Source organism: Pteropus alecto, unplaced genomic scaffold, assembly GCF_000325575.1.
Source record: "Pteropus alecto unplaced genomic scaffold, ASM32557v1 scaffold312, whole genome shotgun sequence".
Lineage (NCBI taxonomy): Eukaryota > Metazoa > Chordata > Mammalia > Chiroptera > Pteropodidae > Pteropus > Pteropus alecto.
Genome location: NW_006433948.1, coordinates 78016 through 104854, shown reverse-complemented (window position 1 = coordinate 104854; position 26839 = coordinate 78016). Strand labels below are relative to the sequence as shown.

At 35.3% G+C, this 26839-nt stretch overlaps 1 protein-coding gene across 1 annotated transcript in view; it reads left to right on the top strand.

The window, feature by feature from the left end:
• FAAH2 (fatty acid amide hydrolase 2) overlaps positions 1-26797 on the top strand; it is a 67603-nt gene extending 40806 nt beyond the window's left edge. Inside the window, exons 7-12 of the mRNA XM_006908508.3 lie at positions 3987-4122; positions 5918-6035; positions 14143-14262; positions 16164-16275; positions 19301-19495; positions 26456-26797. Coding sequence (XP_006908570.1) covers positions 3987-4122; positions 5918-6035; positions 14143-14262; positions 16164-16275; positions 19301-19495; positions 26456-26631 — 857 coding nt within the window. The 3' untranslated portion in view covers positions 26632-26797. The remainder of the gene's footprint in view (positions 1-3986; positions 4123-5917; positions 6036-14142; positions 14263-16163; positions 16276-19300; positions 19496-26455) is intronic.
• Positions 26798-26839: the final 42 nt, after the last annotated feature.

Here is a 26839-nt window from a genome sequence, read left to right as displayed (position 1 = left end):
AAGAAACAGACCCGCAAGGACATGGACAATGGACTAGTGGTTACCAAACGGTAGGGGGTCGGGGAGGAGGGGTGAGGTAGACGGGGTAAAAGGGCTTACTATAATTGGGTAGAGGGAGGGTGAAGTTTGTAAAGGGGATGAAATATATGGTAGCTGAAAGAAACTGGACGTTGGGTGGTAAACATACAATAGAATATACAGATGTCAAATTGTAATGTACACCTGAAAATTATATAAATGGTTTAACCAATGTTACCCCAATAAACTTAATTAAAATAAAAATAAAAAGAAATGCAACAGATTTCTGTATGCTGATTTTTTTTTATCTGTGAACAAAGAAAAAAGGGGGCCATATACTAAACCTGACAAGCTCAGTGGGTATCTGGATGGCAGGTCTCACAAACTCAGTGAGCAGAAGTAACCACACAGAATGGTCTAAACATTAAAATTCCTAACTGGGCAGACCATGACAGGTAGTCACATCCCAGGCCAAAGCTTTCTTAGTAAAGATCAGTCTTTACCTTAAATGAGCCCTGTCCATTGTGCTTATGCATCTAGGATAACATACCTTTGAAATATCAGAGTAATTTTGTTTTCCGCATCCCTCAAAGTCATAACCACATGCACTAGAGCACAAGACTACCAGAGCATGAGACCAGAGAACCCCTCATTGCTCTCTTATTCCTGGCATACCATCTCTATGTACTATAAATATTAATTATTAACTATCTTGAACCCATCAATGTAAATACATCAAAGTTTGTATTTCTCCATTTTGCTTTTTATCCAGTCCTACTGATTTCTCCTGATTTGCTTTCTCCCACCTCCTTAATCTACCACCAGTGGAGTTCATGTGACCCCCCCCTTATGTCTTCTCCTTTGATTCTAATGTATAAATAACCTGAAAAACTGCCATTCTCTGGGGCATTTTCTCAATCCATTGAGATCTTGCTTCCAGATATATCCTCAAAATTTTGGCTAAAATAAATTTTTATAAAACTTAGAAAAGAAAAAAAAAGAAAAGGTTCCCCTTTCAATTTTTTTGGAATAGCTTGAACAGTATAGGTATTAATTCTTCTTTATTTTTATTTTTATTTCATTAAATCTATTGGAGTGATATTGGTTAACAAAATTATATTGGTTTAAAGTGTACAATGCAATACTATACCATATGTATATTGTGTTGTGTGTTCGCCACCCGTTGAATTTTTTTCCATCACCATATATTTAACCCTCTTTACCTTCTCTTCCCCGCTCCCTTTCTCTCCAGTAACCACTAAACTGTTATCTGTGTCTATGAGTTTTTATTTGTTTGTCTTGTTTGTTGCTTTCAGCTTTATATTCCACATATGAGTGAAATCATATGGTTCATATGGTTCTCAACTTTTTCAGTCTGACTTTTTCAGTCTGACTTAGCATGATCCTCTCAAGGTCCATCCATGTTGTTACAAATGGCAGTATTTCATCTTTTCTTATGCTGAGTAATATTCCATTGTACATATGTATCACAGCTTCTTTATCTAGTCATCTGTCAAAGGACACATCAGTTGTTTCCATGTCTTGGCCACTGTGAATAATGCTGCAGTTAGTGCATATATCTTTATAGATAAATGTTTTCAGAGTTTTGGGGTACATACCTAAAAGAGGGATTTCTGGATCATATGGTAATTCTATTCTTAATTTTTTGAGGAATCTCCAGATGTTTGGTAGAATTTGCCTGTTAATCCCTCTGGCCTTGGACTTTTGTTTTTTGAGACTTTTGAATTATTAATAAAATTTTGTTATTGGTAATTTGTTCAGATTTGCTGTTTTGTCTTCATTCAGTTTTGGAAGATGTATGTTTCTAGGAATTTATTCATTTCTTCTAGGTTGTCTAATTTGTTGGCTTATAATCGTTCATAGTATTCTCTTATAATCTTTTGTAGTTATTTGTTATTGATTATAACTTATTTTTCATTTCTGATTTTATTTGGGCCCTCTTTTTTCTTCTTGCTAAAGAGTTATCAATTTTGTTTATCTTATTAATCCTGCTCTTGGTTTCATTGTTTGTTTTTTTTATTCACTTTATAGTCCCTATATTATTTATTTCTCCTGTGATCTTGATTATTTCCTTCCTTCTACTAACTTTGGGGTTTGTTCATTCTTCTTTTTCTAGTTCCTCTAGGTGTCAGTTTAGATTGTTTATGTGAGATTTTTTGTTTTGTTTTGTTTTGTTTTGTTTTTGAGGTACACCTGTATCAGTACAAATTTCCCTCTTAGAACTGCTTTTGCTGCATCCCACAGATTTTAGAAAAACGTGTTTAATTTTCATTTGTTGGAGGTATTTTTAATTTCTCCTTTGATTTCTTCATGGACCTAATTATTTAATAACATGTTGTTTAGCTTCAACACTTTTGTAATTTTTCTAATTTTCTTCTTGTAGGTAACTTCTGGTTTCATACCATTGTGGTAGGAAATTATGTTTGACAGAATTTCTATCTCCTTGAATTTATTGAGACTTGTTTTTTGGCCTAACATGTGATCTATCCTGGAGAATGTTCTATTGCATTTAAAAGGAATATGTATTCTGTTTGAGGGTGGAATATTCTGAATATATCTATTAAGTATATGGTATACTTTTTCATTTAAGACTAATGTTTTCTTATTAATTTTTTGTTTGGATGAAGCTATTAATTGATTTAAGTTGGGTGTTAAATTTCCCTACTATTTTTGTAATACTGTCAGTCTTTCTTTATGTCAGTTAATATTTCTTTAATGTACTTAGGTGCTCCTATGTTGGTTGCATAGATGTTTTCAAGTGTTATATCCTCTTGTTGGATTGATCTCATTATCATTATATAATACCCTTCTTTGTCTCTTGTTACTTACATTGTTTTAAAGTCTATTTTGTCTGATATAAGTATTGCTACTCCAGCTTTCTTTTCAATTCCTTTTGCATGGAATTTGCATATTTCATCCTTTCACTCTACATGTGTCTTTAGATCTGCAGTGAGTCTCTTGTAGGCGGTATATATATGGGTGTTCTTTCTTATCCATTTAGCTACCCTATTTCTTTTTGATTTGTGCATTTATTCCATTTACATTTAAAGTAATCATTGATACATTTAAACTCATTGCCATTTTATTAAATGTTTTCTGTTTGTTTTTACAGTTCTTCTCTGTTCTTTTCTTTGCTGTCTTCCTCTGGGTTTTGATGAATTTCTTTAGTGGTATGTTTGGATTCCTTTCTCTTTATTTTTTGTGTATCTATTTTTTTGGTTTGTGGTTACAAGAGATTTATGTATATCAACCTATGTATATAGCAATCTATTTTAAGCTGATGGTTGCTTAAGTTTGAACACGTTCTAAAAGCACTACATATATACTCCCCCCACATTTTATGTTTTGAAGTCATATTCTACATCTTTGGGTGTGTGTTTGTGTATGTGCATCTCTTAATTAACTATTGTTGCTATATATGATTTTAGAACTTTTGTCTTTTAACTTTCATACTAACTTTATAGTTGTTTGAACCTCTACCCTTACTATACGTTTGCTTTTAACAGTAAGACTCCCATTATTCTGTCACTTAATAGATATGTAATCTTAAAAAAGATACTTTATCTCTGCCTCAGTTGTCTCATCTATAAAATGGGTATAGCCAAAATACCTACTTCATCAGGTTGTTATGAGAATTAATAGAGTTAAAGTTTGTGAAGCTCCTAGGAGAGCATCTAGCACATAATAAACACTATTAAATATTTGTGTGTTAAAAAAGAGGGCATATATGAAAACACCCATCGCTACCATCATACTTGATGAAAACTGAAAACTTTCCTCCTAATGTTAGGAACAAGAAAAATATGTCTACTTTTGCTGTTTCTATTAAATATTGGACTGGAGGTTCTACCCTCTAGGTTTAAGATAGATGAAACATGATGGTGCAGTACAACCTTCAGGGATCATGTCTTATTTTGGACAGCTAACCTGAGTGTCTAACCTTTCAGGTGTGGTCTCCAACCAGGGTCAGTTTCCTATGGCCAGGGGAGTCCAGGAGCTGTTTCTATGCACTGGTCCAATGTGCCGCTATGCTGAAGACCTGGTCCCCATGCTGAGGGTCATGGCAGGACCTGGGATCAAAAAGTATGTTCATTTCTTTTCCTCTCTTTCCTGTCCAGACATTTATTCTCCCTTTGTTTATTAGAGACATGGAAGTAAACTTCCAGTGATCAAAGAATTATTAGAGTTTTTTGTTTGTTTTTTAATGAGAGAGTTTTTGTATATGTGGATATCATGCTTCACAAACTGGGAAGGTAGTTTGTAAAAATATTTTTCACATGCCTATTTTGGATGAAAGCTGTGGATTTTTGTTGTTCGTTTCGCAATTTGAATATATAGATGTATCTCACTTTAAGGCTTTCTGGTACTTCTGCCATCTGTCATCACACATGTTTTTCAGTCTTACCTGGGACATTGATACTGCCTAGAAATCTGTTTCCCTAGATAGCTCTTTATTACATTTTCCACCACAGCAATTTCACAATGTTTTTATTTCCAGTAAAACTGTGATTTCTTCATCTAGCTTTTACATTCAGCAAATGATCCCACATCCTACCTCACGAAGAAAATACAATCTGTGGAATTTTCTTCAGTTCCATACATCAAACTTTACTAGTTCCCCAGACATTAATTTCTCTTTTCTCTTTTAAGAGGGGAAAAAATGTTTTCCTTTTTGCTTTGGTATATAAAGACTTTGAAATATGTTTTGGATCTCATGCTCTGATACTCTCTCAGATCTTTGTTCCATTGTTTGTCTCACTTTCCTATGATTTTAACTTAATATATCTATACACACACACACACACACCATATATGTAACTATATGTAAAATAAAAAAAGAAAAAAGATCAGAGAACTTGGCAAAAAAATTTCAGTGGTGGAAAGTTGGAAATCAGTATGTAGTTTAGGCATGTTTAATGATAATGAAGTTTTGTTAAGGTCTCTGCTCTGATCTTTTTCTCTTTTATGCTAATGTTAATAACTACTTTTCAATACTTATATGACTCCATTATAGCTGGCAACACATTTGACTATTCCTTTCTTCTTAAAACAATCTCTACCTTTGGATTTTGTAATTCACACTCTTTTGATATAGCTCCTTTATATATCAATGCCTTTCTCTTTTTATCTCCCTTGGTGACTCTTCTCCTGTTCATCCTTTAAATATTGGTATTCTAGGAAGTCTTGACTCATTTCATCCTTCTCTCTTTTTCCAACCTCCCAGGATGACTCCATTTACACCTGCTCCTTCAATTACCTTCCAAACATACAGGATTCACAAATCTGTATCTCCAGTTTCCTCTTCTCATCTAAACTTCAAAATGATGTATTAACTGGCATACTGGGCATCTCAGGGACTTGAAACTCAACATGACCACAAACGATTTCATTCTTTTTCCCAGCCCCACAAACCTGATTTGCTACTTCTTTTCTTCCTCAGTTCCAGTGACTGCACCATGATCAACCCTGTCATTAAAAGCCTAATTCCCATCTCTATGACTCCTTATGTCTAGGCGATCTCCAATGAAGATTAGCTTCTAATTATTTCCTACATCATTACATTTCTATCTATCACCATGGTTAGCTTCTCATACCAACTACACTGATTTCTTATCTGGACTATTACCAGAGTCTTCTGACTTGTCACTCCATCTTCAAATATGACTCATTCCAAACTGTTCTCTCTTGTAGGCAGAGTAATATTCTTAAATGAACATCTAAGTTCTAAAGGGTTATCATTATTTCTGGCACACAGTTCTGGAGAGGGGGCAGGGCGGGGTGGGAACTTCCACTAGTGCAGAAGCTCAATTGTTAGCATTGAACTAGCGAGCATATATAAGTAATTTGTTGATGTCAGTTTCTTTTTATTCCTCGACAGGTTAAAACTAGATGAAAAGGTAAATTTAAAGGACTTGAAATTTTACTGGATGGAACATGATGGTGGCTCATTGTTAATGTCCAGAGTGGACCAAGAACTCATTATGGCTCAGAAAAAGGTAATTATAAATAGAACTTCTTCAATGGAATTCATATTTAGGTAAAGAGATGCCATTCTCACTTTTTTCCTTTACTGTCTGCCAGGTATTTCTATGTCAGCCTACAGAATTAAGGTGATCACAGTAGTTGTACTAAGTAATTTTTGGCATGATTTTCATAGTTATTTTTGATATTTTATTTGTTTTTTTTAATAATGAAAAAGAAGATTTTTCAAAGTATAATAAATTGAATAAAGAAATCGCTCAGAGGTAATGCTGTTACTATTTTGTCATATTTCTGTCCAGTCATTCTATGCCTATGTGTAGATGTAAATTTTATATGATTGAGATAACATTGTATATGTAACAATTTCTGTATATACAAAAAGGATATGTGCCGCCTTCACCTTTCCCAAGCTGTTGCCAGAAAAATAACATTCTGGGGGATGGGGAGGCCATATTTCATAACAACTAAAATCAAATTTGTTATTTTTCTATAGAAGTTGAGAAAATGATGTTAATCTTCTGCCAGAATAAACGAGTGTTTGGTATTCTAGAGTTTTGAAATACCATATTTTATTTATATATTTCCCTAAGATTAATAACATTATTACGCAATTCGAACTTTAGTCATTTCCAGGTTCAATAAAAAGAGAGAGTTGTTTTGATTTTATAGCAAAACTCAATAGCTGCTAACTGATGTTGGTGTTTAATTCTTCCTAGATTCAGAAGGAAAAGAAAAATGTTAGAGCATCTAACGTTGCTGAGAATATTTTATGGCTCATGTCTTGTATCATTTCTTTATTTTGTAAAAGTACTGAGAGGCAGGTATTATTATTACTCATTTTCTGCAAGAAAGGAAGCCAAGACCTTCTGTGGTTAATTTTTTTATTAAGACTTCTTTTTAGAACAGTTACACATTTACAGAAAAATTGAGCAGGTAGTACAAGGTGTTTACATTTATCCCCCCTTTTCTGCATACAGATTCCTCTATTATTAATATATTATATAAGTTTGCTACATTTGTCACAACTGATGAATGGATATTTATTATTAACTAAAGTCCTTAGTTGATATTAATGTTCCCCCTTTGTTGTACAGTTTCTATAGATTTTAACAAATGCATAATATCATGTATCCACCATTACAGTATCATACATAATAGTTTCATTACTCTAAAAATCCTCTATCCTTCACATATTTATTTCTGTACTCTGTATACTCTCTACACTCCCTCTGGAAACCACTGATTTTTTGTTGTCTCTATAGTTTTGCCTTTTAAAGAGTGGTATATAGTTAGGATCACGCAGTATATACCCTTTTCAGATTGGCTTCTGTCATTTATAAATGTACATTTAAGGTCCCTACATGTCTTTTTGTGGCTTGATAGTTCATGTTCTTTTATTGCTGAGTGATATTTCATTATAGAGATGTATCACCATTGGTTTATCCATTCACCTAGTGAAGGACATCTTGATTACTTCCAGGTATTGCCATAAATGAACAAAGCTACTATAAACATTTGTGTGTAGCTTTGTGTATAGATATAAGTTTTCTATTCTACTAGGTAAATACCAAGGAGAACAATATATTTAGCTTTGTGAAAAACTGCTGACTGCGAACTGTCTTTCAGAGTGGCTATATTAGAGTCCTCCATAGAAGCAGACTTCTGTGTGATGAGAACACTTAAAATCAAACTCTCTTATCAAATTTCAAGTACACTATATAGTATTATTAACTATAATCACCATGTTGTACATTAGCTCTCCAGGACTTACTTATCCTGCAAAACTGAAACCTTGTACCCTCTGACCAACATCTCTCCATTTCCTCTATCCCTGTCAAGTACCATTTTACTCTGCTTTTATGAGTTAGAGTATTTTAGATTCCACATATAAATGAGATCATGCAGTGTTTATCTTTCTGGGTCTGGCTTATTTCACATAGCTTAACCATTATAAGTAGAACCCTTGTCACCTACACACATCTCCTTAAACCATATTTAATCTCCAAACAAATGGGATAACGAGGTCGTACTTCCACACAGCATGATACAAATGTTCTGCATACAACAAGAACATAATTTCCCCAGAAGAAGATGTAAAGTTCATGGGCGATATTGACGCTTCTCCTTGATATCTTGTAACTTAAGTAGTGTGATGCAAAATTAATAACCTAAATACTATGATGTAAAGTCAATATATCTTATGTTATATGATAAGGTATAAGAGAGGGGAGAGAAAAAGATATTTCCTTAATGAAATACACACACGTATTTATAAAAAATGAGGAAATATTCAGGGCAATTACAGTCCTCATTTCTGTAGTCACATGGTTGTAGCTGGTATTTATAACTACGTTCTTCCACTACTCATTTTGTATTTCCTTTGCCTTCAGCAAGCACCTCGACTTGTCGTGGTTCTTTACCTGGTGAGGTGACCTTTGAAACTAAGACCTTTAAGCCAGCAGAGAATAAGGTCATGGGACATGAAATAAAAATTGTGCTAGTCGATCACTAGGAGTAATAATAAGGGCTCCACTCTCCTTTCCACCCTTTGATTACTGTACCCGTGAATCTTGGCTTGGAAGAAACAGCACCATATATTGGACTCTGATTCAGAGCATATACAGACTCCTAGAAACCTTACCACAGTCGTTCAGTGTATTGCTAGCTGCCTAGCAATGCAACTGAGTCTTTGAAAGGCAACTCCACTGTTCTACTAATTGCTTCAGGATGGTGAGTGTATTATACAACTCAGGCTGCCATAACAAAATACCATAGATTGGGTGGCTTAAACAACAGAAATTTACTTTTTTATAATTCTGGAGGCTAGAAGTCCAAGATCATGGTACCAGCATGGTCAGCTTTTGCTGAGGGCTTTCTTCCTGGCTTATAGACAGCTGCCTTCTCACAGTTTGCTCACATGGTGGAGACCGACCTGCCTGTCTGTCTGTCTGTCTCTGTCTCTGTCTCTGTCTCTTTTTCTCACCCTTTATCTCTATCTCACACACACACACACACACACACACACACACACACACACACACACACAGACACACACAACTTCTTATAAGGCCGCAGTCCTATTGGATTTGACCCCACTCTTATGACTTCATGGAACCTTAATTATTTCTGAAAGATCCTATATCCAGATACAGTCATATTGGTCATTAGAGATTCAACATATGAATTTTGAGGGGTCAAATTTCAGTTCATTGCAGTGGTAACATGGTAAGACCAGTGATTTCCATGCGTGTGGAACCATTGGTTTTACTTCATTTGCTATATGAGTTTCTTGATCAGAAGCAATCTTGTGTGGAATAACACAACGGTGGGTAAGACACTCTGTCAGTCCATGGATGGTAGTTTTGGCAGACAAATTGTGTTCAGGGAAGGCAAAATTATATCAAGGTTAAGTATTCCAGTAAGAACAAAAGGCTGCCCCTTCCATGATAGAAGTGGTCCAATGTAATCTACCTTCCATCAAGTACCTGGCTGATTACCCTAGAAAATGGTCTATATTTGGGATTTAGTGGTGTTCTATGCTGCTGACAGATTAGGCACTCAGCAGTGGTGGTATGGAGGTCAACCTTGGTGAGTGGAAGTCCATGTAGTGAGCCCATGTATAACATCCATCTCTGCCACCATAACCACTCTGTGCAAGAATCTATTGGGCAGTGACAGATGGCTGCGGAAAGAGACTAATATCAACAGAACAAGTCATTTTATCCACTTATTAAAATCTTCCCCTGCCTAGGTCACTCTTTGGTGAGCATTTATATGAAACACAAATATCTGTAGGTTTTTCACCCAATCAGAGACATTTATACACAAATCTCTTCCCCGTACCTCTTGCCTTGAATTTCTCAATCATGTTGCATCCCAGTCCCTGACAGCCAGACAACACATTGGCCATAGCCCATGAATCTATATATGAGGGAAAAGTAGGAAAATGTGGACATTTTTTATTTCATGCAAAGTGAATATTGAAGAGCACTATTTAAAATTCTGCTCATGGGGAGGATCTCCTTTCACCACTGTCCTTTAGAAATGTCCCAGAAGAGGGCTACAGTGCTGCAGCTGTCCACTTTTGGGTAGTGCCTGCATGTCACACAGAACTATGTGTAAAACAGGTGTAATTTTTTTCTTCCTCTGTCAACTGATGCCAGCGAACTCTCTTTGAGGCCATATGTGAAAGCTCAGATTGAAAGGGTAGTGTAACAGGAATGGAGACTATAAGCATATTAAGCCATTTCTTCATGTAATTTATTTGTGCCTTTAGGGCCTTCTTCAGCCTGATCTCATATAAGTGATTCCATTTCATGATGTAGTGTTGCTGTGCATGCCTATCTTTATGGATTGGTGGGCCAAACAACACTCAGTTCATGATGGTCAGCTCAAGTCACATGGTAATTTGGTGGCCCATGTTTAAGCATTTAGTCTCCACTAGGGACCAGTTGTAAGGCAAAAGCAGTTACTTAAAAGGAGAGTAGACATCTCCAGAGGATGGCAGTTCTTTGCTCCTAAATCCTAAAGGCATAAACTGTGATTCACCTATGGGGGCTAGCCTAAGGCTCCAAAGAACTCCTCTATTTGCCACTGACACTTCAAGCAAAATTGAATCTGCTGGATCATGTGGCCCAAGTGGCAGAGAAGTTTGCACAGCAGCCTGGACCAGTTTTACAGCCTTTTTCTGGGCCCTACTCAAAACTAGGTTACTTAGTAAATGGGCTAGAGTATCACACCCGAATGAGGAATACTTTACCCCCTAATTCATAAAGGACCTCCAGATATTGTACCTCTTTTTTGATTTTGGGATGAGACAGATGAAACAACTTATCCTTCACCTTAGAAGAGCTATCAGGACATACTCACACCAATGGACAGCTATACATTTCAATGAAATGGAATGGCACTGAATTTTTTATTCATTTCTCACCATTAGATATGCAAATATCTTTTCAAGAAATCTAGAATAGTTGCTACTTATTGCTCACTAAGTCCCGTGAACACAAGACCGTTATAATAATGTAAGTGTGGTATCTTGTGGAAGAGAAAGACAACCAAAATCCCTGCAAACCAAATTACACCAAAAGGCTGGAGAATTAAATACCCCTATGGTAGGATAGTGAAGGTATATTACTCGTTTTGCCAGCTGAAAGGAATTGCTTTTGGTGGCCTTTACTAACAGGTATAGAGAAAAAGAAAGCATTTGTCAAATCAATAGTTGCATACCAGGAAGCAGGGGATGTGTTAATTTGCTCAAACAATGAAATCACATCTAATATAGCAGCTGTGTTTGAAGTCACCACCTGCTTAAGTTTATGATACTTTACTCTCATTCTCCAAGATCCCTGTTTTCTACAAAGGCCAAGTAGGTGAGTTGAATGAGCATGCAGTGGGGATCCTTTAATTCCTTGATGGTAGAACCAATCTCTTCAATGTCTCCAGGAATGTGATATTGCTTTTGTTTTACTGTTGTCCTAGATAAAGGTAGTTCCCATGGCTTTTACCGGCCTTTTCCACCATAATAGTCCTTCCTCTATAGGTCAGGGAATCATTGTGGAGATTCTGCCAGTTTTGGGTGTAATTTCAAATCGCTGGTATTTAGGAAAGCAATTGACTTTTTCATATTAGCCCTATATCCTGTACCTTTGTTGTGATTTCCTATTAATTCCATTTTTTTTCAATACTTTTGGGATTTTCTATGCAAACAATTATGTAATATGTGAAAAAAAAAGTTTTGTTCCTTACCAACTTTTGTACATTTTATTTCCTTTCCTTGTTTTGTTGCATTAGCTGTGACTTCCAGTACAGTGTTGAATAAGAATGCTAAGGAGGGACATCCTTGACCTTGATCTTTTGGGAAACGATTCTCATTTCATGTACTGCCAGCTGTAGGGTTTTTTTTTTTTTTGTAGATGTTCTTTATCAAGTTGAGGAAGTTCCACTGTATTCCTAGTTTGTTTAAGTGTTTTTATTGTAAGTCTGTGTTGAATTATCTCAGATTCTTTTCTTCATCTATTAATATGATCATATGATTTTCCTTTTAAGCCTGCTGATGTGATGAATTATGTTAATTGATTTTCAAATGTTGAAACAGTCTTGCATACCTATAATTAGTCCCATTTGCTCATGGCATATAAATAATTTTATTTTATAACATTGTTGGATTTGCTAATATGTTGTTGAAGATTTTTGTATCAATATTTATGAGAGTTATTGGTTTTAGTTTTCCTTTTCCTATAATGTCTGTCTAGCTTTTGTATTAGGGTCATGCTGGCCTTGAAGAATGAGTGAGAAAGTATTCTACCCACTTGTATTTTCTGCAAGAGAATGTAGGAACTCACATAACTCTATCCTTTAATGTTTGGTAGAATTCACTAGTAAAACCATGTGAGCCAAATTTACTATTTTGTGTAAGGTTCTTAAGTACTGATTCTGCTTCATCATAGTTATAAGCTTATGTAGGTTACCTATTTCTCCTTGTGTCAGTTTTAGTAGAATGAATCTTTTAAAGAATTGACTTATTTCATCAAGATTGTCAAATTCATGGGCATAGTGTTGTTCACAACTTTCCTTTATTATTCTTTTGTTGTGCACAGTAATGATGTTCCTTCTTTCATTTCTGATATTAGAAATTTGTGGCTTCTCTCTTTTTATCCTAGTTTGCCTGGCTAGAGCTTTATCCATTCTGTTTATCTTTCAAAGAATCAGTATTTTGTTTTATCGCTTTTCCTTATGGTTGTCCTATTTTCAATTTAATTAAAATCTGCTTGATTTTTTAGGCTTTCTTTTGGTTATTTGGAGTTTATTTTGCTTTTCTTTCTCTAGTCCCTAAGGTGAAAGCTTAGAGAGTTGATTTTAGATTTGTCTCTTTTCTAGTGTATGCATTCAATAATGTAAATTTCTATGTAAGCACTGTCTTTATTGCATCCCATAAATTTTGATAAGTTCCATTTTCATTTTCATTTAAAAATATTTTTTTATTTCCCTTCTGCCTTCTTTGATCCCTGTGTTATTTAGAAGTAAGTTGTTTTATCACTAAATATGCTGAGATTCTTTTAGCTAGTTTTCTGTTACTGATTTCTAGTTTAATTCCACTGTTGTCTCAGAATCTCAGTGTATACATTGTATGAGTCTAATCTTTTAAATTAGTTGAGGTCAGTTTTATATTCCAGAATGTACTCTATCTTGGTGATTATTCTGTGTGAGTTTGAGAAGACTTTATTTTGCTGTTGTTAGATGAAGTGTTCTACAAATTATTTTAGATCCAGTTAATTGATAGGTCTGTTCAGTTTGACTGTTTCTTTACCAATTTTCTGTCTGTGAGATCTGTCAATTACTGATAGAGGAATGTTAAACACTCTAACTGTAATACTGGATTCATCTATTTCTCATACTTCTATCAGTTTTTTTCTCATGTATTGTGATGTTCTGTTGTTAGGTGCAGACACGTTAAGGCCTATTAGGTCTTTTCTAGTTTTAAGTGAACATTTGATAAGATTCCATTTTCTCTCAACTCTTAGCACACCAATTGTGATTTTACTTCTTTATAAAAAATAATGGTTGCTCTAGGAGTTTACAATATATATTTACTACTATTCTAAGTCCACTTTCAAATAACACTATACCGCTACATGGCAAGTGTGGGTACCTTACAACAGATTGCTCTCAATTCCTCCCTTCTGTCCCTTGCACCATTACTATCATTATTTTTACTTACCCATAAACTATAATCACACAACACATTTTTAAATTATTTTTTATTGTGGCAAAATGCACATAAAATTTACTCTGTTAACCAATTTTAAGTGTACAGTTCAGTGGTATTAAGTACATTCATATTGTTGTACAAACATCACCACCATCCACCTCCAGAATTCTTTCCATGTTGCATAACTAAAACTTCATACCCATTAAATAAAAACTCCTCATTCTCCCCTACCCTCAGTTTTTAACTGGTTTACAGAGGTCTCACAGAGCTAATTTAGTCTGTATGTTGGTGTTTCCACGGAGAAATAAGGGCCTGGAGCTTCCTCATCTACCATCGTGCTGTTATCACTCTCAAATCATATCTCTTTTCCCTAATCATGTTTCTCTATTTTTATATCTTCATTTTCTAAGGTGGTGGCTCACCTGGAAACTGTGCTAGGAGCCTCAGTTCAACATGTTAAACTGAAGCAAATGAAATATTCCTTTCAGTTATGGATCACAATGATGTCAGCAAAGGGACATGATGGAAAGGTATGTCCACTTTTTTCCTTCCTTTCTTCTTTCCTTCTGTAAGTATTTATGGAGCCTTTATTGTGTGCCATATGTTATAGATATGGAGAAATAAAATTCATAAGCAAATAGATGACAGAGTTAAATAATTAAAGATTACACAGTTTGGTACGAGCTACACTATATAAGCATATATGGTTGCAGGATCACAGAAGGTGGGCCCATCTCTATGTGGAAGTCAGTGAAGACTTCCTAGTGGAAGAGTTGCTATCTTCCAATACTCGAAAAATTTGGAGGCCTTAACCAGGTAAAGAACTTATAAAAAGTGTTCCATGCAGAGGGTACATCATGGACACGGGTACGGGAGTGTAAGGCTTATTTCACTATGGTGTGTCCTAGGTAACAGATTTAGGTTTCAATAAAGCATAAAATGATTAAGTAACCCCAATTGTCAAGAGCCCACTTTGCCTCCTCCATCAGAGATTTTTTAGAGACATGCACACAGTTACCTGGTTTCTATAATGCATTTTCGATGTGTTGTTTGCTAAGTTTGGAAGCCGATGTGGGTACTTATGAAAGATGCTTTAGTTATGCTTTCTTTGGGCTTCTTGAGGATTTTAAATATGAGTTCTTTAAGAGGAATAAGTTAAATTGACACTATGAAGAAATTTTAAAAATTATTTTCAAGACTTCTGTACATATGCTCTCCATTCGGAATGTGTGTGTTAGGGTGTGACAGGCCCTAATTCAAATTGCAAGCCACTTCCTTGCTTTCTTTTCTTTTTGGCTGGGTAGTTACTTATCTATTCTTCACTTTACTCATCTGTGAAATGAAGCTATTGATACCTGTGTTACAAAATTATTTTCAAGATTAAGAAGATTTCTTGTAAAGTACATGACATATAGTAGCCTTTCAATAAGGTAGAACTCTTATGATCCCTTTATACCTTAAGGAAAATAAATTTTCAGTTACTATACTTGTGTTTAAGAAACAAATAACCTGTTTCTTTTATATGAGCGCCTTGGAATTAGAATTAGAGTATTAGGACAAAACTAAATTAGAGATTAGTAACAAAAAGGGTATTTATTCTGAGTTCACTTGCAGGAGATACTCTCTTGTAACTTGGAGAAACCCTTAACATAGATGCTTGTTGTTAAAATTGGTCCTGAAATTAAAAACCTGAAATAAGACAAAAGGGCAAAAAAACTGTTCTCTTCTTACCTTGAATGGTGATGCCTGACCCAGAGTTGGTAGTCATAGGCAGTCTACTATGGTGCTCAGTAATGGTTCATCTCTTAAGAACAGGTAAGTTATATGATTGGTACTTGAAGCTTTTACTGTGATAAAAGGATGTGACCATTTTCTCAATCATACTTGTTTATGGCAATGTAGCTGCTTTATTATGAGGGTTGTTGAGTTATAATTTACATACCATATGAGGCATACAATTAAATTATTTTTAAAACATTTACAGAATTGTGTAACCATTACTACAGTCAATTTGAGAACATTTTCCTCACCACTAAAAGAGACCCATACTCATTATTAGTAACTCCTTCCAATATCAATATCACTCCCTCCCCGCAACCTTAAGCAAAAGCTAATCTACTCTGTATCGATTGGTTTGCTTATTCTGGACATTTCAAATAAATGGAATCATATATTGTGTGGTGTTTTGTTACTGGCTTCTTTCATTTAGCATAATTTTTTAAATCCATGTTGTACCTTTTATCAGTTACTTATGTCTTTTTATGGCTACATAATATTCTGTTGTATTGACATATTTTATTTATCCATTCATCAGTTGGTAATTATACAGCTATTATTAAAGTGCTGCTATGAATATCCCTGTGTGTATTTTTGTCTTAACCATACTTTTTTGAGAGAATATTTGTATTTAATTTATTTTCTTTAACCTTAGGAAGCTGTTAAATTTATTGATCTGCTTAATAGCCATGGGAAGCCCATCAGCCCTCTGTGGGAATTGATCAAATGGTGCCTGGGCCTATCAGTGCACACCATCCCTGTCATTGGTATGCAAATTTTGTTTTCTCTAAGACTGGTTTGATGTCTTTGGGGAAGGAAAGAACATTCTACCAAAAATATAAGAACCACTCACAATGCTTTGAGGAAAGCTGAAATATATTAATAAATGAACTAGTATCCATCATATGCTGATATCTCACTATGTGCCAAATACTGTCCAGTACATTTTAATGCCATGAATTTGCAATGTATCTACTTTGATGCCCATTTTATAGGTTTAGAAACCTTAATTCAGAAAGGTTAGATGGCTACCAAGTTAAGGATTGCTCTTCAAATGCTTATCTTACAAACTCAGATGCCTAGGATGCTTCCTTTGTGTCATGCATGTATTTATTATATTTCAATACCTAAATATAAATTTTTTGACAATATATTTGATCTTAGGGATAGGCCCATTCAGGAATATTTTGGTGAATTAACCTATCAAAATGTTAATTACTGGTCATGTAAAGTAAGTTTATTTGAAGCTGCTCACCAAAGAAATTAGTGTAACTATGGACAGTTGTTGCAGAGTTGAGGATTGCTATAATTGTAAACAAATGCTCATTGAGTACCTAGGTACCAAATATTAGATTTTTTGCACCTTTGCTATCCCTTTAAACATTTAAGAGATTCTGATAGTATAAGTAATGCTCTTTTTATAGTGAGAAACTGAGACTAATAGAGATTTAACTTATTTCAAACTAGGGTCTAATCTTAAGTTTTCTAGATACCAGCTCGCTTAACCTCCATGCAGTTACTTATAATGTCAGTGATTTGTTTTTCTCATCTATAAAATGGGATTAATAAAAGTATATATTACCTATGTAGTCGAGTAGATTAAATATGTACTTCCTTGCATTGTTTGCCATTTAAATGACATGAATCTAAAGCATGTGAGATACAACCTAACGATGCACATACTGGGAATTTCAAGTTTATGAAGATGAAACCACAAATCTTAGAACATCATAAAGACTCAATAAATGGAAGCTATTTTTGTTGTTATTATTACACAGCTCTACTAATGAGGTCTCTATCATCAGAAATTATTTTGTTGTTGGAGAAAGACACTGTGCTTTCAATGGCTATAATATTCTGATATCATGAGGAAAATACTTTTAAGGACACTGAGCACTCAAAGCACTCATTTCCCAAATATTTGTCAGAGTTACTTTTCTTCAAAAGAATCTTAACAGTGTTCTAATCACTGATGTCCTCTTTCTTGTGCACAGCCATGAAAATTCAAGGACAGTGGTATACTGATATCAAGTCTTTAAGCAGCTCTTGAGTTGTCAGATGTCAGCTCAAATCATGCAAAAGAAATCACATTTTATCATCCTAGGTAATATCAGGGGCTTAGTCTAGTTGTCACGTGTTGAGATAGCCAGTTAAAGCAACACACCAAAATAAAAGTAACAGTGAAGTCTTTAGTCACAGTGATAGTATAAGCAAGAGGCTAAAACTGGAGAAAACACTGACTCCTCCATTTTCCATTTTCCTCTTCGAAAATTTGCACCACTCCAGGGTCAAATGGACCAGCATTTGAGATCTTCTCACTGTTTAAGCAGCCCTGAAAAAAAAAGGCCCTAGCAATTTTATGGACCCCGAGGTCAGGAAGAGGATGAGGGAGAGAAACTAGGAGTGGGAAAGTCCTGAGTAGCTATTCGGAGTGGGTGAAAGTGTCTTAAAGGTTTCCTCTACCTCTCCCCGTGAAGAGGCCTCAACAGAGACACTTGAAGAAGACCTCTGCCAAAAGCCTCAGATAAAGCAATCTAGGAATGAAGGTGTCTTGGCTAGGAATACAAATAAGCACAAGAACAGCACAGGCCAGAGGAGCCTGGGTCCTTGACTGCCACACCCTATAGAGTTTCAGTGCACTGGCTGTGTACTATATCTGGTTTGGGGAGGGCAGCTTGCCCCCTTGAGTCTTGCCAGATAAATCTCTTGTAATTGTTGATGGTCACACCTGAAAAATCACACATAGGGATTTTGATCAGGAACTAGACTCCTCAGATAAAAATATCTCAAAGCATATTAAAAACTTTATTCATAGAGATGTACATTGTGGCATGTTTTACAATAACAAAAAATTGAAAGCATGATAAATGTTTAACGACAAAAGAATAGGTAGTGGATTATGGTTCGTATATAGGATAAAATTGTATGCAAGCTCTTAAGGCCAAGTTTATGAAACTGTATTGATAATATCTATATTTCTGAATGTTAAAATGATGAGTGGAAAATGTGGAAAATTTTACATACAGTGTGACCTACTATAAGACATAATATTTGCATAGAAAAGTACATGAACTAAGTATACTAACTAATGTATTTACAGTTATTTCCCCTGAGCACTGTGTTTTTTGTGAGTTCTGCATTCTACTTTAATCTTTTTTTTTCGTATTTTCTATTAGACTTATGTGTTCCTTTTATAATCGAAATGATAACCTTTAAAAACAAGTAAACTTTATTTTAAAATACATATTTAATGTAGATACTAAATATGTATGATTTATTAAGCACTTATGATGTATACTTAACTAATATGTAAAATATGCATATGTGTATGAATTCATTCTTTTCATAAAATAATTTAAAACTTGAAGATATATTAGAATCCTCTAAAATATAGTTCTATTATAAAGTTTTGCTAAGAATTACTTGCATGAAGATATTTATTGCAGCATTTAAATTTTAGAAATAGTTTATATGCCCAACAAGCATGGGCTAGTTAAAGAAAAAACCATGGTATATTCCTACCATTAAAATATTATGGACTCATAAAAATCATTATGATATAATAGTCTATGGGAAAAGCTATGGACTCTATATACAGCATTATCAAAAAAGACTGGGAGTTAACATTAAATGGTCAATAATGCTCATGTATGGCAAAGTTATAAAGTTGCTTTTTCATCACTTTCTTTCAATATTCTAGCATGAATATATATTACTCGAATAAGAAAAGATAACAGTAAGGTTTAAAATGAAATTTCATAACTTGACTCGTTATATGTCATCATTCTGTAGGATTGGCCTTATTGGAAGAAAAGTTCAAATATGACACTGAGAAATACAAAAAGTTCAAGGCAATGAAAGAAAGCCTGCTTAAAGAGTTGGTGGAAATGCTTGGTGACGATGGCGTTTTCTTATATCCCTCCCATCCCACAGTGGCTCCCAAGCATCATGTTCCTCTGACAAGGCCTTACAACTTTGCTTACACAGGTACCTAATTGTACTCCTTGTAGTCTGTAATCTTAAAGAAATTATATGTTTTCCAAGAAAATCATAATTTCCTTTTGCTGTTGGACAAGTTTTATACATGCACATCGAAAAATGATATGTAATTTAAAACATATTCCAGAAAAGTTGCTCTTGTCCTATGTGGAAGATAATTTGCTAATATCTGCTTTCTTCCCAACAATCCCGCAAGCATGGTTATGAATATCCATGTTTTACAGCACTGAGCTTCAGGGAGATTCAGCACTGAGCTTCAGGGAGATTCAGTGACTTGTCTTCAGTTACACAGTGTGAACCCAATGAATCCAAAGGCTACCTTGGCTATTCTGAAGCATGGTAAAGCCAAGCTAGATTTTTTCTAGGATTTGTGGCTTCCCAGATGATGCTAGTACAAAATATATTTCTCTAAGATGGTCATTTATTTGCCTTTGCTATCATCCCTTCTGGATCTGATTCATTTTGTTATTCATCCAATTAATTTGTTTCAGTTTCAGCTGGTTTGTGAACGGTGTATGGAACGTGATTGTGTGAGGTCTAAAGTCCCAGAAACCTCCCATTCTTTACAGTGCAAATATCTTTGCCTATTTAATCTCATTGGCCTCCCTATCAACAAAGACAGCTCAGGAGAGCTGGCCCTGCATAGCCCATTTATCACAGTCTGTTTATTTGTGATGTTATAGATGTAGTAAAACCAATACATCCCACAGGGCCTTACAGAAGCAGATGCAAACCCCACTTGTTTACCCAAACACTTGCTCCCACTTCTTCTGGCAAAACTCCAAGGAAGAAAAGACAAGAATGTTCAAGGAGTATGTTTTATTAGTGAGGCACAGCAATATCCAGCTGTCTCTCTAGTGATTTTTTGTATTCATACAGAGATCTGTTCAACTAAGAAATTCACGCTCAGAAGGAATTCCTCCTTGGTAATACTGCAGTCCTACAAAATGTTTTCCTAATTTACTATGTCTCTGCCCAGGGGCTATTTGAAGCACAAGATGTAATTCAGAGCTTCTAAGAATAAATAAAAGTTGAATCCTGTTCTATAGTTAAGGACAATGAGTCATAGAGACCTGCCTGGTAACTCCTAAAGATCAGTTTTCACACCAAAAATCACACTCTTGCTTCCTAATTTTTATTCCAGAACTCTTCCTATATCCTAACAATAGTTTCCTAAAAAACTTTAATCTACCTTCTAAAGGTTTTATCGGTCTCAGCTCATGAAGCAATATTATACCATTCAAGGGTTATTCACTAAGCTGAAACCAAGTGAAAGATGATTTTATACAGAACTAGCCTCAAACTATTCTATCTATAAACTTCTCTGCAACTCTTATACTCTATCCATTATACATTGAATGTCAAGTTTATGCATTAGAAATCATCTATCCATATGTTGTTTAATTTCCCTTCTACAATTGCTCATAGAGTGTTCATTCATTTCTGCTTGGACACTCTAGGAATGTGAAATTCTCTGTCTCCTGGGTTAATGCATTTAATTTTTAGATAGAACAAAAAAATTTCAGCTTTGGAGGGATTTTCTTCAGACTGAAGTTTGCCACAATTTGGAACTTTTTCTTCTAGTTCAATTCTAAGCACATTTACAGAGTGTTCATTGTGAGCCAGGTTATATGCCAGGTGATATGGACACAAGATCCATGATACATAATAGCACCGTTGATCAAATATTATATGCCAGATACTATAAGCTACAAATGTTATAAATTATCTCATTGAAGTCTCCCAGAAATCCTTCCTAGCAGGTACTGTTATCCTTGTGTAAAAGATGGAGTAACAGAGTGACTTAAGAGTCAGAGTCAGGACAAGAATCCAACTGTATTTTATCTGTCTTCAAAGCCAGTGGGATTTTCAATATATACTTGGGTCAATAATACTTAGTCTTGTTTTGCTTTTATTCTCTCTGCTGAAGCTGAAAATGTACCAGGTTTGGGAGACCTTCTGTCAATGACGTAGAATTATAGGATGCCAAATTGTAGGATGTCTGTTATTTTCCCCTTTATGTGTCCCAGGCATTGTTCTAAGAGTTTTATAGGTCTTGTCTAATTTTATCCTCACAGCAGTTCTAAAAAGGAGAAACTATTATTATCCTCATTTCATAGATGAGGGAATTCAGACACAAAGAATTTCAGTCCCATTTCCAAAGGCACATAGCTAAGGTGGTATTGGAAAAGAGAATTGAACCCAAGTCCCCAATCCCAGAGTTTGTGAGTTGATTCACTACACAGAGGAGGAAACAAGAAGTTGGCCAGGGCTCTTGAGCTCTGAAGTAAAGGAGATAAGAATTCAATCACAAGTCTGTCTGATTCCAAATCCCCTTAACTCTTAACCCTCCTTCCCTGTTCTTCTTCCCCACTTAGTGCTCAGTAAATGGTAGCTGCTTTGACTGCTATATTTCACTGATGCTCTACAATGAGGAAATATTTATTGAACACATAATGTGACCAGACTGTGTGCACTGGGTTATAGAGGTGATCCTGACACATTTGACACCTACTTTAGTAGGAAATACAAACAAATGTAACCAGGGTTTCAATAGAAGACGGCAAATACAATGGCAAAGGAAGAATTTCTGGAGGAATTGACATGACATGAGTCCTAAGGGAGAATTGGGAATTATCCAGGTGAAGGGGTCAGGGAAAGGGGGACAATCATCCAGGAAGTAAGAACCTCATGAGAAATAGTACAGAATAGGTACATTGGGAATCTTGAGGATGGGGGAGTACAAGCATTACACTGTCTGCAGAGTGTAAATTGTTAATGGATGGGTAGGAGGATGGGCTTGAATTTGGAGAGGTAAGCAGATCATGGAGAGCCATGCTAAAAACTACAACAAAGACATATATCATGCTACCCATCTTGGAACAATACCCATATCCCCTGTTCTTTGTATGGTGTCACTGGAATAGCACAATAATAGAAAATGCTCTAGTTAGCAGAATCTCAGAATATTTTATTATCCTTATTGTATTATCTGGAAACATAGGGTTAACAATGTTACAATTTAAGCCTTATTTCAACAGAGTCATTTATAGTTTTCTCCCACCTCAGCTTTACCACATTTATCACAATACCTGCATGCCATAATAACTGGGAGAAGTCATTACCAGAGGAGGTGGGAGGAAACAGCTTACAAAAGTGGCCTTCCACTGGCTTTCCCCTTTACCCCCAATTTAGTTTAGGTGTCTATACTCATATATCTCTAGGGCTATTTATATCCTGTGATGAGCAACATTGGATAGTCAGCATTTTAAAGACCTCATGTGGGAAACTCACTGCTTTTGGTACCAGGGATTCTTCCCAGAGATTCTGTGACCTCCATGGCATCTGGCATCAGAGTAAATCTCAAGATTTCGTGGCAAAAACATAGTACATCATCATCAACGGTCTCTCTTTTACTCATGGCAGCTATTGATGACCAATCATGACATTCTTTTCCTCTTAAAACAAACTTGGCCTCATGATGTTTCAATACAGTGGGCTTGGTAACTTCATTAATTGGTAGGCTAGGCACACAAGAGGAAACTTGTACATTCTTAACCTGGATTCTACATAACCCTACTATATGGTAAACTCTATGAAAGTTGCAGTTTGTGCCCATCTTGTTCACCTATGCAATTCCCACTGACCAATACATTGCATCGCTGAACATATAGACAAATATGAATTAGTAAGCTTGGGCTTTCCAAAATGAATGTGTGAAGAGCTTGACAAATCCCCTCTCTAAAAAAAAAACAGCAATAAAACTGGACAAAATCATCAAATAAAAAAAATATTCCAAATTTGAAATTTTATCAAAAGGCATAATAACTTGAGAAGCATTTGTTAAAGAAAATCTACTGATTCTTGATAAGAATAGTTGGTATCTATGGTATTTAAGCTGGAGACTATTTCCATCCTTCTCTCCTTAGCTCCAGCTCTGACAACTGCCATCCTTCCCAGACCCATGTTGCAAAAGGTCTATTGTGGACAGGTATGAAAGGCCGTGAGATCCGATATCTTCTATCATTCACAGAACGATGTTTTGGAAGTTCTAAATAAGGTCATGGCAGGACAAAAGTACTGGAAACTCTGCAGCCCTGCCTGAGAGGGCTGATTTTTCATGGTGAAAAGATCACATTACAATAAGCCAGTGAGGTCTTAAATTTCTGTAGTACTCACTGAGCCAAAACAAACAGCAGGGTGGCCATAAACTTAACAGAAAGTTGGGGAAACAGACAGCCAAAGAAGGTCCTGCTAAGATCACATGACTTCTGGTCAGGAAAGCTATGTGCATGTGAAAATTTGCACTTGCTCAGTAAGCAACTCAGGAGAAATACTCAGGAGCAGGCAATAGTCCCTGGCTGAAACATGGGGTAGATTTGTAAATTCCCAAACTTTGAAAGCATTTCCAAAATCACTCCCAGATGCATAACAAAAGGTAGAGGGTTTACTGCCTCAAGGTTTGTTTAAGAACAATCTCTGACCATTTATTTATCGCTAAACTTTGTTGACCTAGGGGTAACCTGTAGCCAGGCTTAAAATTAAAAACAAGGGGAGAGCAACAGAGCAGTTACATCAGAGGCTGCACCTTTTAGGGAGAAACAGATTTCACAGCAGTCAAAGCAAGTCATTAAATAATCTAGCAACAACAAGCCCCAGAGGCAGGGAAGAATCAGAATTGTAAGTTGATAAAATATATTATTTAAAATGTCTAGTTTTCAACAACAAAAAATATGAGGTATGCGAAAAAAGAGGAAAGTATGACCCATACACAGAACAAAAGCAGGAAATAGAAGTCGCCTTTGAGTTGGACTTAATAAATAATTCAGAGCAGATATTTTAAATATTTTCAAAGATCTAAAAGGAACCATATTTAAATAGTTAAAGGACAGTATAAGAAAAATGTCTTATTAAATAAAGAATATCAGCTAAGAGTTATAAGTTACTTTTAAAATAACCAAATTGGAATTCCAGAGTAGAAAAGTACAGTAATCAAAATGAAAATTTCACTAGCAGAACTCAAAAATAGATTTTAACTGGCACAAGAAAGAAAGAGCAGACTTGAGTAAAGATCAGTAAAGGTCATTTAATCTGACGAACAAAGAGAAAAATAAATAAAGAAAAATGAGCAACCCATATACAAAAATTAACTTAAAGTGGATCACAGACCTAAATGTTAAAGCTAAAACTATAACAGATTAAGAAAACATAAGAATAAATCTTTGTGATCCTGGATTTGGCAAAGATTTCTTAGATCCAGCACCAAAAGTAGAGACAATACAAGAAAAAATGATAAATTGTACTTTGTCAAAATGAAAAACTTTTCAGAAGACACCTTCAAGAAAGTAAAAAAGACACAGACTGGGAGAAATTATTTGCAAATTATATATCCACTAAGTGATTGATATTCCAAATACATGAAGAATTCTTGCAACTCAATAATAAGACTAAAACTCAATTTAAAAAAGGACAACAGATTTCAATAGACATATTTCCAAAGAAGACATTTAAATGGCCAATAAGTGCATGAGAAAATGCTCAGCATCATTAGTCATTGGGGAAATGCATATTTAAAGCCACAATGAGATATCTATGTTGCAGAAAAATTGCAAAACTCAGATCAGCAAGAAACCAAGCAGCACTCGGAGGGTTGGAGAACTCAGGATTATTATGCCAGTGGTCCTAGAAGAACTAGTGCTCTGAAAATCTGGGCCCTGAGCTTAGGGGCAATTTCACTTTTATACCGCATTGTTACAGTTAGCATGGGCTGATTTACAGACCCCCGAGAGTTGCTATGGGCTACGGGCAGTTACAGAGCATGAGTTTTGTTTTTGTTTTGTTTTTAAAAAACAGGCACTAAGGCAATACATCTGTTCAAACAGGCACTAAGGCAAAACATCCAAAGGGGAGGGTGAGTTTTCAGTTGACCCCGAGATCTTTGGCCTGTGCAGCAAGCCTATTTACAGAAGCAGAACAAAGAACTAATTACAAAGTTAGCCATTTAAGTGGGAAATTCCTCTTCATCTGCACACCCACTAGAAGAGCTATAATAAAAACATACTTGTTAATAAAGATGCGGAGAAATTGGACCTGCCATACAATGCTGATGAGAATGTTATAAAAATGGTACAGCCTTTTTGGAAAACAGTTGGGCATTTCCATTAAAAGGTTAAATGTTAATTTACCATACGACCCTGCAATTTCATTTCTATGTATATACTCAGGAGAAATAAAAATATGTCCATACAAAGACTTGCACATGAATGCTTATCACAGCACAATAAATAATAGCCAAAAAGTGTTAACCCAACTGTCCATCAACTGGTGAATATATAATCAAAATAAACACTCTTTGTCAATAAAAAGAACAATAGAGATAAAAAATAGATTAGTGGTTTCGAAGGAATTGCAAAAAAGGGGAAAAGAGAGTAACTGCTTAATCGTATGGAATTTCTTTTTGGGGTGATGAAGATGTTCTGAACATGGATTGTGGGGATGGTTGCACAATTCTGTAAATTTACTATCATTAATTTGTACATTTGAAACAGGAAATCTTATTTTATGTAAATTATACTGCAATAAAACTATAAAAATGAATAAGGTAAAGAATTACAATTTACAAATCTAGACTAGTACAGAATTATATTATCAGTGTTCATAAGTAAAAACAAAGTTTTTGCTAAACATACTACAGAGGGAAAATTAGGAGTAGCCCTGATTTCAGCTTCTACATAAAATAGGAATAATTAATAATTTCTATCTCATGGCTTTGTTGTGATAATTCAGATGTTTAATACACATCAAATCCCTAGATGAGTCCATAGCAGGCAGTAAACCGTAACTATATGTCTGTAGCTTTTATCATCATCATTGTACAAATGGGGGGAGAAAATAAGTTTTCAGGGGCAGGTCTTGACGTCTTGCATTTTTCTTGTTTGTTTCATTCAGGTGTCTTCAATGCCCTGGGTTTGCCTGTGACCCAGTGCCCATTGGGTCTGAATACCAAAGGACTTCCTCTAGGTATCCAGGTCGTGGCTGGACCCTTTAATGATCACCTGACCCTGGCTGTGGCCCAGTACTTGGAGAAAAGTTTTGGCGGCTGGGTCTGCCCTGGAAAGTTTTAGTATGACCTTCTCAAGGTCGTGTGTGTGTTTCTATAAGTTGAGTGAGATAAAGTACCAGCAAACAGGTTGAGAAAAAACAACTGCAGAATTATCTACTTGTTCAGTTATTCGTTCCAGTCTCCTTTCCTTTAATAAGTGCTGACTTTAATAAAATGATAATATTTGATTCCCGACCTCAGTTTACTGGAGAAGACAGTCATGTAAATGA